At 42.3% G+C, this 13,957-nt stretch overlaps 1 protein-coding gene across 1 annotated transcript in view; it reads left to right on the top strand.

Annotated features, from left to right (window-relative positions):
* LOC109913157 (ena/VASP-like protein) overlaps window positions 1-13,957 on the top strand; it is a 167,012-nt gene that overhangs the window by 146,433 nt on the left and 6,622 nt on the right. Inside the window, 1 exon segment of the mRNA XM_048600409.1 lies at window positions 5,890-5,950. Coding sequence (XP_048456366.1) covers window positions 5,890-5,950 — 61 coding nt within the window.

Here is a 13,957-nt window from a genome sequence, read left to right as displayed (position 1 = left end):
GTAATCAATTATTTGTGGAATTATGAATGTGAATGTAATTTGACAGATGGAAATCGTGGTCCTTTTGGAAATGTTTGTACCTGTAAATTTCACATAAGCTGTGGTCATGCAAATCAAAAAACAGCCTGGAAAAAGATACAGGAATTAACCCGTGCCCATTGCTTCTAGCCAGTGCCTACTTCTAAAACTACCTTTGCAGTGTGTAGTCAGCAGTGAGGAGTTTTAATCTATCCTGGACTTCTTAAAGAGCAGGTACAGTTTAACTGGAGCAAGTGCTGGAAGTCGTTCTATATGCTCAACCTGGGAGAAACACAGGAGTGACATGACATGGCAGAGTTATTCATACTGTCTCACATCTACTTCCCCATCACCCACAATTTCTCCTACTCATCAAACTGCAGATGGTTTATACCTCTTATGTTCATTCCTTGTCAATAGAATTTAGTATCTTTGTCCTTTCTGAAATCCAGAAATTAGTACCTGCCCAGGCTGTGATGAAACAGCAGGAAGGCAGTATGGGGAAGAAATACCACTCCTCAATGTCACACTTGCAGCCACCAATTCAAGAATACATACCTTAGAGGCTAGCTTCGAGGTAGGAACAGAACATGGTGAGACACCCAACGTAAGTGGGCTGTAACTAGAGTAGGGGAGAGTATGGTGTAAGTTGCATTCACCTGAGAAAGAGATAACACCTGGATTCTCTGATGCTGGCAGCATTGAGGAGTCCAACACCACTTTGCATAGAGCTTGGAGCCTATCATTTTCAGTGTGGAAGTGGTGGGCCTGCTGAATTCCCACACTGTGGATCTGAACATGAAGCAGTATCTGATGGCTGATATCACAGCTTCCACTGCAGCACAACAGGAAGACACCCAGCTTCTGAGCATTGCAGTAAAAACTTAACTGGAAGTAAGCAAGCTCAGTTTTCTACAATGATCTTGAGTCTACAGTCATTGTGGCAGATATTAGTACTCAATGGGGTTTGAAGCTTCTCAAAGCAGTAGAAAGAGAGAATTATAACATATTCCCCTCCTTTTGCATACAGCGCATCAGTAACATCCTTTATGTAACAGTGCCCAAAAAAATTATGAGATGCTGGAGATGATCTCCATGCCAGCCTGAACGGGACTTAACTTGAAAAAACTTCAAAGCCATGGTCATGGTTACAGCCACTGGTTATGGCAGTCTCACTCTGCTTTAGATTGCAGGGTGACCTGCCGCAGGTGGCACATCTCTATGAGCAGCTCCTTCATGAAACTGACTCTTTCTCACTGAGGTTGAGGCTAGGGAATTGGTCCCTGAAAATATGATCTCTTGCTGGGATCATTTTCTCCCTCCTCTCTTTTCAAATATAACCTCTTCTGTTCATTCTATCTTATTGTGCTGCACACCAAGGGCAACGGAAGCTACAGCTTCAGTGGCTGAGGGATTGAGACATGAACAAAATCTTAGAAATGACAACCAATGCCTTCCCCACATTTTGTAGACTTTACTAACTTCTATTTGCAGTGAAACAGCACACACTTACACAAATACAGCGCCAAGCAGCAGAAACTGATCAACAGCTAACCTGAAAATGGTTGATGATCCTCTCATTGTGTGGGTGTCTCCTGCTGCCGAGCGGATGTACTGCTCTATGAGGTTAAGAGTTAATTGGAGCATTGAGGTTTAAACCGGCACTGTTAAAGTCAGATCAGTGTTACAATCTGCCTACTGTGCATATTCCTGCCGCCAGCCCCACATTGACAAGGTGACTGAAGGGGCACCCAGTACAGCCAACATGAGAAGTGAGAGCACGCAGCATTGATGCTGCTTTGAATCTGAAACATCACTCGCAGCTCTGAAAACATGAATGATACACAACTGAATTTGTATACACAACATTGTAGGGGGGCAGGGTTGTGTTTTCCCTCAGAGAAGCCGAGGTCTGTGGATGAGGATCAAAATGGACATTTGAATGAGGAAGACCATATAGCCCACTGTAAGCTGCCCATCCAGAGAAATCCCAAAAATTCTTTCATTACAACATCCAATTATTTTCTAAAATATTCCACTGAATTTCTTTTTACTACTCTGCTGGAAAGCTGTTCCATAAATGATCCTAGACAACAAGGTGCAGAGCTGGATGAACACAGCAGGTCAAGCAGCATCATAGGAGCAAAAAGGCTGACATTTCGGGCCTAGACCCTTCATCTGTGTTTTTCTTTCCCATTTAACTCTTCTATTTCATTTATATCAAACTCATTGATTTTGCTCAGGTTATCTGTTTTGGGGAACATACAGGAATAGGCCATTCAGCCTCTCATGCCTGTTCTGCTGTTCTAGATGACTGATCATCTAAGTCAAAGCTGATGTCCCTCACTTTCCCCAAATACCTTGTGTCAACAGGATGTAGAAGTCTATGGATCTCAATTATGAACCTACTCAATGATCGAACTGGCACAGCTATCTGGTCAAGATTCACTAACCCCTTACTGAAAAAAATTCCTCCTCATCTCAGTCTTACTTGGCTTGCTCCTTATTTTATGACAATGTGCCCTGGTTCTAGATGTCTCCCCTTTCCACAGCCAGCGGCAGCATCCAATATACAGCCTATCCCCTATAAGACATTTATACGTTTCAATGGGGTCACCATTTCTTCTGAATTCTAGAGAATACAGACCCAGTGTCCTCATGGGACAGCTTTACATTCCCAGAAATTAGTTTAGTGATTCTCCACTGCATTCCATGTATGAAAGGTATGTGCTTCCTTAAATAACAGGACCAAAACTGCATACAATACTCCAGGTACAGTCTCACCATGGTTCTATACGACTGAAGCAAGACATCCTTACTCGTGTACTCAAGTCCTCTTGTGATAGAGGTTGGCATACCATTTGCCAAACCAATAGTTTATTGCACCTACATGCTAGCTTTCAGTGAGTTATGAACAAGGACACTGAAGCCCCTTTGGACATCAACACTTACCAACTGCTCACCATTTAAGAAATACTCTACACCTCCATTCCTCCTACCATTTTGAAAACTTGAAAGAAGCAGTTATTCAGAATATTTATCTTACCTCAATTTCAGCTTCACATCTGCTTGCAATTTTTGAGGTTATCATGCATTTTATTACTCTAATACTGAAAAATGTTTTGCTATTGTGTTTAGCCCCTGCTGACGTGCCTTTTCCTAGCTTTCCCTGATCATCCTTTTAATATAATGCAGCATTTTTGTAATCCACACAAAAAGTAATGTCCCCCTTTTCCTTGCATAATTTTATTTCCCTTCTCAATTATTATTTCATTTGGAGCCATCTATATGTAATCAGAACTTTGTTCTCAGGATGTAACCATTCTGTATGCTCAGAATAATATGTTTTAAAGGTGTTTCACTTCAATTTCACATTGAAGTGTTGTTGAGCTACCTAACCAACCATTTCCATTCACCGCATAGTAACAGCTTCAGGCAAAAGACCTATCACTGTACACTCTTGGTGTATTTCCAATAACCCAGAACTCATTTGTTGACAAGTGTCTTACTGTTGTCTTCTTATTTTTAATTGTTCTTCATACAGCAAATCATGATCTTTCTAATGTAACATACCATGACATTAGTTTGGATTTCTTTATGTCATTTATGTGCAACCAGAATACCCATCGTTTCATTGCTTGCCATCTCTCATGGAATCAATTAGATTTACATCCCATGTCTTTGTAACGCCTCATTGCTATATCACATTCTTTCCTGTCGACTCCTCTGTACATTTCGTGTGTTTGACTCTGTCTTGGACATTATAATTCCCTAACATCACCACAGCGTCACACACTAATCGCAAGTATTCATATAACAACTTATCAGACAAATCACCTCTTTTCATCTTCCTTCATTGTCTGCCAGTTCTGGGTCTCTGGTTCTTGTCCGTCACTCTAGATATTGCTGTTTATATTGACCTATTGGCTATCTTCTAAATTGTAATCTGTCTGAAGTAGAGTTTACTTTTCTCTCTGCTTAACACTCGCAATACCATCTATCTCGTTTCAGTCATTCTTAATTGCTGCCTCAATGATCCTTCCAAATTTCTTCTTGATGTAGTCACAGCAAGACTCTCCCACGCCTGTCCTTTATGTTCTGAAAGTATTTATGAGGACACAATTATTATTTTCACGCTATTTACATATTCAGTTTAGTGTGTAGTTTTGTGTGAACTCCACAAGGCCACTTCCCAACCTGCGCCCCCTCCTCCCCGCTACACCTTGACCGATTTTCCGAAACACTGGAAGTTTATCAGGAAACATTATTTTGAGTCATTCCCCAGATCTGAGTTTGAAAACAACTTTCATGTACGTAATTTTTATTACCTAATACTATTTCCTTATGTGGATGAAAGCCGTTTTGTCTTTTGCTGTCCCCTTCAGTATCTTTTCAAGCATTTCATCGCGATGTGCACTAATTTACCTTCAAGGCATGCCAAAACTCTGCATGTTTTCTAAGTACGATTTCATAAATCTTTCTTGAATCACACTCTCCATGGGCAGCTATTTATATTTCAAACATTATGTACGTCTCCCAATGAGATCTATAATCCTTTTAAATGTATTTTTGTTGGCATAGAATTTTTTAGTGTCTGCGCACCTTGCTGTTAAGTGAGGTTAAATGAGTGTGGTAGCATTTAGATATTTTAATCAGTTGTTCATTTGATTTCTAGTGAATGCTTTTTGTATTGACCTTGAATTACAACAAAATAATTAAAATGTTATCTTGCCATAGCCAAGATTTACTGGACGGAAGGCCGATTAAAAAAAATTAACATTAAATTTAGAAGTGATTAAACAGATAATATTACAGAATAGAAGATCTTGTGGAATTATTTGTGCTGTGGTGTCATGTTGGGCTCTCAAAATTGCACAATCCATGACATGATCTTAATTATTAATCTAGTGTAAAGTCTGTCGTAAAGGCAAGTTTGAGGAATTGTTTTATAAAGGAAGAAACTACCCCCAGTGGTCATTGGATCAAAAAGTTCAATTTGCTTCCTCATCTGTGCTGATTAAGCCAATTTCAGAAATGACAACAGTTAGAATGGCACAATATCACTTCAGTTGCCCTGTATTAGAGCCGATAATAATCGCCAAAATTTACCACTCCTGATCATTGCCCAGTGACCATTGCTAAAATAATCTTCCACTCGAGCATCATTGAGACCAAATTGCGGTTAACTGTGATGCCACCTTTTTTTGTTATTCTTTCATGGGATGTGGATGCAGTCACTCAAAGTTATAATTTACTTTTAAGTGGTGAGTGTTTGTTATTTGATAATGCGATAATATTAAATGATACAAATGAATAAATGTCAAAGTTATACCCAACAGAAAGTGCAGCTTGACATATTTGTACAGAGGATAATAAAGTCTTGTTCACATGTCCACATTTCTTTTAAACTGAAGCCAGGTTTGAGGCCACACTGTCATGAATACAATGGTGCAATTCTCCATAAATAGGGTTGAACACCTACATGATCAGAGGGTTTAGCCCAGTAGAAATTCTGGGTATGTATGAAACTGAAATTGGAGCTCTAGTAGATTATTTTCAGGTAGAGCTTATTTCATTTATATCTGTCACAATACCAATCCCATATTTCGGCTAGATCAGAACTTACGTGCACAAAAGCCTGAAAGGCAGCTGTCCTGCTGTTACCAAATGGTACAAACCTGGCGGTTTTGGAGGTTATCAGCAGGAAAGCAGCTCCCTAAAAAAATTGGGATAGCAGCTCTGAATAATGTGGGCTCTAGGCCCTTCCAACAAACTACACAAATGTCCAGTATTTTGCTTTTATTGAGAAATTTACAACAAATTAACATTTTTTGAAATAAGGAGGTTGTGGTGTTAAATATTTCTTTACAGATACTGGTAAAAAGCCATGGGAAAGGGCCAACTCCACTGAAAAGACAGGAACTCTCTCAAGGTGAGCAATTAAAGGATGAATGTAATTTTGAGACTTTGAAACCAGGTTTTTAATAAAATGTTTAGTTATCAGATTTTGCTAAATGGTGACAACCAAGATGTAATCTATGTGTCCACTTTGGAAAAATACCTAGAGGGACTACCTAACATGTATGGAATGATGTTAATTGCACCTGGCAAGCTGTCTGAATTCACACACGAGTTATTTTGGGATGTGTTGGCACAGTGGATGAAAACATTGCCCTTTGACCTTTTGGAAAATAAAGGCAGACAGCATGCTGATGTGAAATAGTATTCTCATCTGAGTTTGGGTGGGCTAAAAATAATGCATATTGAATTCTGTTTTACAGCTGACCCATGGATTGATGCATGAGTTTCACTCATGTCTAGCATTGTATATCTGCTTTGTAGTTTTAAGTGGGTGTGTTATGTTCTCACAATCTGACATTTGAGACTGGGATAAGCTTAGTGATTCTAGTAATAAGACTTATTGTCAGCCTTGGCTAGCCTTCACCCCGAGTCAGAGGTTCAAGGTTCCAGTCTCACTGCCGAGGCTTGAGCAGATAATCTAGATTGACACATCAGTGTAGCACTGCACCATGGACACTTCAATGTGGCACTGCACTGTGGATACTTCAATGTAGCACTGCACCGTGGGCTATACCATCTTTGACATGAGGCATCAGCCCTCTCAGTTGAACATTATAAATACCATTGTGCTATTTAAAGAACAGTAGAATGGCTGTCCTTATGTCATGGTCAGTATTTACCTCGACCAACGTCACTAGAACTGATTACCTCATCATTATAAACTTAATTTTTCTAGCGTCTTGCTGTGTGAAAATTGATTGCCGTGTTTTCCCATAAATGTATATGATTACACTTCAAAAGTGCCTCATTGACTTGGAAACACTTGGAGACATCCTAAGTTATGAAAGGTGATGCACGTTCTTCTTTATTTTTCAAGTATTTCAAACAAGCATCATACAAAAGGTAACAGTATTTATGATTCATCTTATTACTGCACATTTTCTGTGGTAGTGTGGTTCAGCTCATTGGATATACTTGTGATATTGCACTGCAGGAACTGTCTGTAGACTACCTGTGCACCTTTCCTGCAAATGCGTAATATTGTGCAAAACATTCATATTCTTTTTTTTCATCTTTGGTATCATTCACCATGGTGAGTACAATCACTTTTGAGGAGTGTACTGGATGTTACCATCACTTACAGTTAAGAGCAAGAAATATTTTCCATTAAGATAAAAACAATTGCTCTTGTTCCACCTTTTGCACTATCAGTTAACTCATCAACAACCGGGTGGTCACTGGTAACTATTCTCATGTCTCATGTCTTATATCTTATCTATATTTTGAAACTGTTTCTTGAAGCCTGTGGTTCCTGATAATGTGGAGTCTACCTTATCTTTGTCGTTCACAATTCTTTTCATGACTGTTAGATGTCCTCCAACATCTGCAGAAGGTTTGAAGATGACATAGAGTGACAAAGCATGTTACCAGGCTTCAGCAACAAGTTAATATTTTCAGAATTTTTTTTATTTCTATTTTATATTTGGAGTCGGAGGCTGAATTGTCAGCTGTATAAGTGGCCTGAAGGAGGACCTGAGAGTCACTAGAGACAACAATGTTGCATCATTTATAGCTGTGTTGCGGGCAAAGTGGGGGCTGCAGTTGGTGCCTGTGTGGTGAAGCTATAGCTGGAAGTATTTTCTGGATTTGTTGCCTATGCTGTGTACAGTGGTGTGCCTTCCACTCTCAAGGGCAGGGTGAGAAGGCAGATCCCAAGCCTACTTCAGTTGAAATGGAAATTGAGCCCATGCCATTGGTGTTAATCTAAACCACATGCTAGCCATTTAGACCACTGAAGTAACTGTACCAAACATTAATATTCATCTTAGTTTAATGTGTCAGATCCATGCATCAATGTAATAAATACAAGAAGTACTAAAAATACATAGCAGAGCAGACAGCATCTGTCTGCAGAGAGATGGACTGAGTTGCCTTTCTGAAAATTGAAAGAGATCTGATACATTAACTCTAAGCAGAATCCACTGCCCTCTGCAGTAGCATTTTTGGAGATGATGGATATTTAATTGGGTGGGAGGGTGACCAGTGTGACCGCTGGTGTAGTGATAATGTCATTGTACTAGTAATAAGAGACCCGGGCTAATGCTCTCGGGATATGGGTTTGAATTCAATTAATAAATCTGAAATCAAACGCTAGTCTAATAGTGACTGCAAAACCATTGTCAATTGTAGTAAAAAAAATTCTGATGAAACTCGACCATCCCCACCTGGTCTGGCCAACATGCAACTCCAAATCTACAGCAATGTGGTTGACTCTTTAATGCAAGGACCTCCTTTGAAGACTAGTGCAAAATATGGGAGAACTGTCACACAGACTATTCAAGCCACCTCTGATGTTGTCATTCATATGGAATCATACCAGAAAGACAATGTCGCAAATGCTATCATCCTCATTCCTCCACCAGAGGTGGCAGTGCAGTGATATACAATCAGGAAGGAATTGCCCTGGGAATCTTCAACATTGACTCCAGACCCCATGAAGTTTCATGGCATCAAGTCAAACATGGGTAAAGAAACCTCTTGCTGATTAGCACCTACTGCCTGTCCTCAGCAGCTCTCCTCCATGGTAAAAACCATTTGTATGATGCATTGACATTTGGAAATACACAGAATCTGCTCTGGTTGGGGATTTCAGTATTCATCACCAAGAGTGGATTGGTAACAGCACCACTGATTGAAGTGGTTGAGTCTTGAAATAACTGCACAGCGGCTGGTATCCCATCGCCAAGTCACCCTTTATTTACTTGTGCAGGGTATGTTGGATTTGGCCAGCCAGCTCAGAGTCAGTCTCCTGAGCTGAGGAGATTCTAATTGCCTGGTTATATAGGTCAGCCAGGGCTTTTGTTGGGGTTTGTTAACCTGAGCCAATCAACAACCTTGTAGTCAACGTGGTCAACCTGGTTCCAATCACTACATCCCTCCCCCCTCTAAGTCTGGGGATGTAGGCCTGGTCTTTCGCTTTTTAGCTTTTCCTGCAACATTTCTGGTTCCTCTGATTCAGACTGTGACACAGGCGGTATGGACCATAGCCCACCTCTTGCATCTGGAGCATCTCGGGAGAGTTTCCTCCTCTTTTTCTGGTGGGAATAGTTCTGAGGCTGCATCCATCTTGGACGCTGAGGTTTCCTTGACACTAGACGGAAGGAGAGCACCTGCAGTTCCTGCCCGGCCTTCTGGCTGTTCTGAGGGTCCAGGTCCGTTCTGCTGCCCTGCTTGCAAGGTAACAGCTGTCAGGTGATCCACGTGTCTGTTCAGGACTGTATCACTAACCCAAACTTTGTAAGTGAAGGGACCTGACCTCGCACCACCCTCGTCTCATACCCATACAGGGCCATTTCAATGGTTCTGGTACCAAATTTCCATCCCCTGAATTAAACTGTCTCTCTCGCTTACAGGTGTCATGTGGCTGGCCCTGACGTCCCTGCTGCCGTTTCACCCTCATGCCAGGTCTAGAATATCAGGTTTAACCTGGTGTGGGTCTTCTCCCCATCAGCAACCCTGCTAGATTATCCCTGTGATTGCATGAGGGGTGGTTCTGTAATCAAACAGGAACCAGGTGGTTTTGTATCAATTGGCACTGTAGGCCGCTACTTTAAACCTGCCTTCAGTGTTTGGACCGCTCTTTCCGCTAGACCATTGGACAATGGATGGTATGGAGCTGTCCTTACGTGCCAAATGCCAGCTGACTTCAGGAAATATTCAAATTCCCTGCTGGTAAATGATGTCCCATTGTCTGTGACCAATACTTCTGGGAGTCCATGTATCACAAACGATGCTCGCAGCTTCTCAGTCGCCATCCCCAAGTTTGCCAAACGAACTTTATGCACATCCAACCACTTTGAATGGGTGTCCACAATGACCAGGAACATTGAGCCCATGAAAGGATCAGCATAGTTGACAAGCAACCGAGTCCAGGGTTTACCCAGCCATTCCCACGAATGTAGGGGCAATTTTTGTCTTTGTTGGCACTCTCAGCACTGCCCCACCAATGCAGCTATATCAACATTCAACCCCGGCCACCAGACATAGCTTCTTGCTAGCATCTTCACCAGGTGACCCTGGTGGAGTTCAGCCAGTAGCTGGCAGCGACCTTTACTCGGGACAATCACCCTTGCTCTCCACAATAATATGCTGTCCTCTACGGTGATCTGGTCTCACTGCGTCCAGAAAGATTTCAATCCTGGTTGTGATGGCCTGTTTTCCCCATTACTACCAGCTGTTTCAGTTTCACTGAGGCAGGATCTTTTATTATCTACAGTGACTGGAAAGGTGTCCAGGAAGTTTAAAACCAAAATAGACTCTTCCATGGAGGCACCACCAGTGGAGTATCTGCCAATGGGAGACAGCTAAAGGTATCCACATTAGCCATTTGGCTTCCTGGATGGTATTCTAACTTGTACTTGTGTGTGCTAAGAATAAGGGCCCAATGCTGAAATCTCAGGGGCTTGTGATCTACTGCTGTGACAAATTTGCTTCCATAAAGGTACTGGTGGAACTTGCTCATGCCAAATATGACCGCCAAACCTTCCTTCACTATCTGAGCATATTTACCTTCAGTGTCAGCCAAAGTCTGGGAAACATACGCTATCAGGCATTCCTCTCCGTTGGGCCGCCAGTGAGCCAACATTACTCTGATACCATATACGGAGGCATTGTATGTCAGTACTACCTCTCGCTTCGGATAGTAGGTCCGTAGATGATGATAGCTGCTTTTCCACTTCCTAGAGGCTACTCATTGGCTATGCGGCCATTTCCAAGGCTGACGCTTTTTCAATAGCGGGTGTAAGGGTGCCAAGATGGAGGCCAGGTTACGTAGGAATATTCCATAATAATTCACTATTTCAAGGAAAGACCTAAGCTCAGGTACAGATGTGGGAGCCGAAGCTCCTTTAATCACCTTCACTTTCTCTTCTAACGGGTGTAAACCAGTTTTTTCGACTCGGTAACCCAAGTAGGTCACATTTTTCCATTCAAAGGTGTACGCCTGCCTGGGAAAAACATTTAAGCACTATTTCCAAGTTCTCCAAGTGCTCTTTATTGGTCTTTCCTGTTATTAGTATGTCATCCAGATAAATAGCAACCTCAGGTAGACCTTGCAAAACGTTCTCCATGGTCCGCTGGAAAAGGACACATACTGATGATACCCTGAATGGCTGTCTTTTATATTGTATTATATTACGATAATTGTAGCATACTTCTGAGACTCCTCATCCAGTTGCAATTGCAGGTAGGCATGGCTCATGTTCATAAAGGGTAGCCCCCACTACGAACTTTGCTTACAAGTCCTCTATACGAGGGACTGGATACTTATCCAGCTGCGAGAAGCAGTTTACCGTTTGCTTAAAATCCCCACAAAGGTGAACTGAGCCCTCAGGCTTCACAATCGGTACGACCAGTGCTGCCCATTCTGCAAACTGCACTAGTTTGATGATTTCTTCACTCTCCAGACCCCTGATTTCTTCCTCTACTTTTGCCCACAAGACAAATGGCACCAGGTGGGCACTGTATCCTAGTCTACATGTAGAGTGGCTTTGGCCCCTTTGATAGTCCCACGCCCTTCCTGAAGTACTCCTGAATACTTCACTAGGATTTCACTGAAGCAGCCATTTTCTAATTGAAAAATGATGAGCCAGTCCAAGTGAATCTTTCTCAACTAATTCTGCCCCAATGGGCTTGGGCCTGAGCCTTTTACTACCATCAGTGGTAACTGTGCCAACTGCTTCTCCAAAGGAGAATGGAACCAAAGTCATGCCCTTAATCTGCAATGGTTCCCCAGTGTATGTTCTCAGGCTGGCTGAGGCCTTGTGCAAACTTAAAGGTTGGAGTGCTGAGCAAATTCTGTTAAAGACAGATTCTACAAATACTGATTCAGCTATGCCAGTATCGACTTCCATAGGAACTGGGTGACCATTTAACCAAACATTAATTTGAATCAGTTCTGATTTGGATGTCACTAAGCAGTTTATTTGTTCCAACCCACATGTAAGGGGACTTTCCAGGGTGTGCACTCTCCTGCTTCTGGCCTACGAGTTTTCTTACTCAAGTCAGGCCTTGTAGGACTCCTTTGCTGACTCGAGTCCACATACCAGCTCACCGGCCCAGATCCTGAAGAACATTTGAACCACTTGGCCGAGGCTCGGCTTTGTTGTGGGATTCTGCCGTGGGTTGGCCTTGTGTCCCTCTGCTCAGGACATGCCCTGTGTGAGGCTCTGCAATTGCCTACACTCAAGTGATGTTCCCCAAGCTCAGTCAGAGAGGTGAGGGAATCCACTTCCATTGGGTCGTCCTGTAGCTCCCAAGCTCCTCTTGCTGCATTTTCCAATGACAAAGCCAGGTGTAGTGCCTTTTTGAAGTCCAGTTGGGCTTCAGCTAGTAGGTGCTTCTGCATGGTTACATCATTAATCCCACATAACAAATGGTCTGTCAGCATCTCATTCAATGTTAATCCAAAATCACATGCCTCTGCCAATCATCGTAACCTCGTCAAAAATTGCAATACGGACACCCCCGATTCTCTGACAGCTAAATAAAACCGATAGTGTCTCAGGATTAGAGGAGGTTTGGAGTCGTAATATTCCCTAACCAACTCTGTCAACTCTTGGAAGGCTTTATTGTCTGATGCCTCTTGGACAGTTAAGCCCCTTATAACTGAAAATGCTGTGGCTCTGCAAGCAGTCAAAAGGATTATTCATTGCTTTTCGTCTTCCCCGATGTCATTTGCCCTGAAAAATACCGCATTCTTTCCACATACTGGGCCCAATCTTTGACAGCAGGATCAAATGAGTCAAGCTTCCCAAATATAAGCATGATGCCATAAATGCTTACCCCAACTCCAAGATAACTGTTACAAGCAAATGTTCTTTAGGCACGTCCTGTTTTATCCCGTCACCACTGAAATAACTGCACAGAGGCCAATATCTTCTCACCAAGTCACCTCTTATTTACTTGCGCACAGTACACTGGCTGTGGCCAGCCAGCTCAGAGTCAGCCCTCTGAACGGAAGAGATTCTAAATCTCCTGGTTATTTTTTTCAGTAAAAAACACCAGGTGTGTAAATAACTTTATTAACATCTCCAGTTTATATTGGTCATCCAGGGCTTTCCTGATTTGCCCAGGTTAACAACCCTAATAAATGACCTCATAGTCAGCAAGGTCAACCTGGTTCCAATCACTACAAGTCTGAAAGGACGTAGCTGCTCGACTGGATCTGCAGCATGTGGTGAGGAAACCAAAAAGAAGGAATAACTTAATTGATTTCTTCCTCACCAATCTGCCTGCAGCAGATACACCTGTCCATGACAATATTTATGGGAGTGACCATCACAGAGTCCTTCTGGAGATAAGTCCCACTTTCACATTGAGGATACCTTCAATTGTGTTGTGTGGCACTGTCACCGTGTCGAATGGAATAGATGCTGCATTAGATGCAGCGACTCAAGATTAGGCATCTCTGAGGCACTTTGGCAATCGGCAGTGGCAGAGCTGTATTCACCCAGTCTATAACCTTATGACTAAGTATAACTCCCAGTCTACCATTACCATGGAGCTAGCATTTAAGCCTGGTTCAATGGAGAGTGCAAGAGGGAGTTCCAGGAACAGCACAAGACCTACTTAGAAATAAGATGCCGATCTAGTGAAGCTGCAACACGGGACTATATGTATGGCAAACAGCACAATCAGAATGAAATAGGCAGAGCTGAGCAATTCTACAACAAACTGATCAGATCAAAGCTCTGCAGTCCCGTCACATCCAGTCATGAATGACAGGGGGTAATTAATCTAATCACTGCAGGAGGGGTTTCCACAAATAACCCCATCCTCAAAGATGAAACATCCCAGCACCTCAGTGCAAAAGACAAGGCTGAAGCACTTGCAACAATCTTTAACCAGAAGTGCCATG

This window comes from Rhincodon typus, chromosome 8 (assembly GCF_021869965.1).
Source record: "Rhincodon typus isolate 14 chromosome 8, sRhiTyp1.1, whole genome shotgun sequence".
Taxonomy (NCBI): Eukaryota; Metazoa; Chordata; class Chondrichthyes; order Orectolobiformes; family Rhincodontidae; genus Rhincodon; species Rhincodon typus.
Note: the sequence above shows the minus strand (reverse complement) of the source record. Positions and strands in the feature narration are given on the sequence as shown.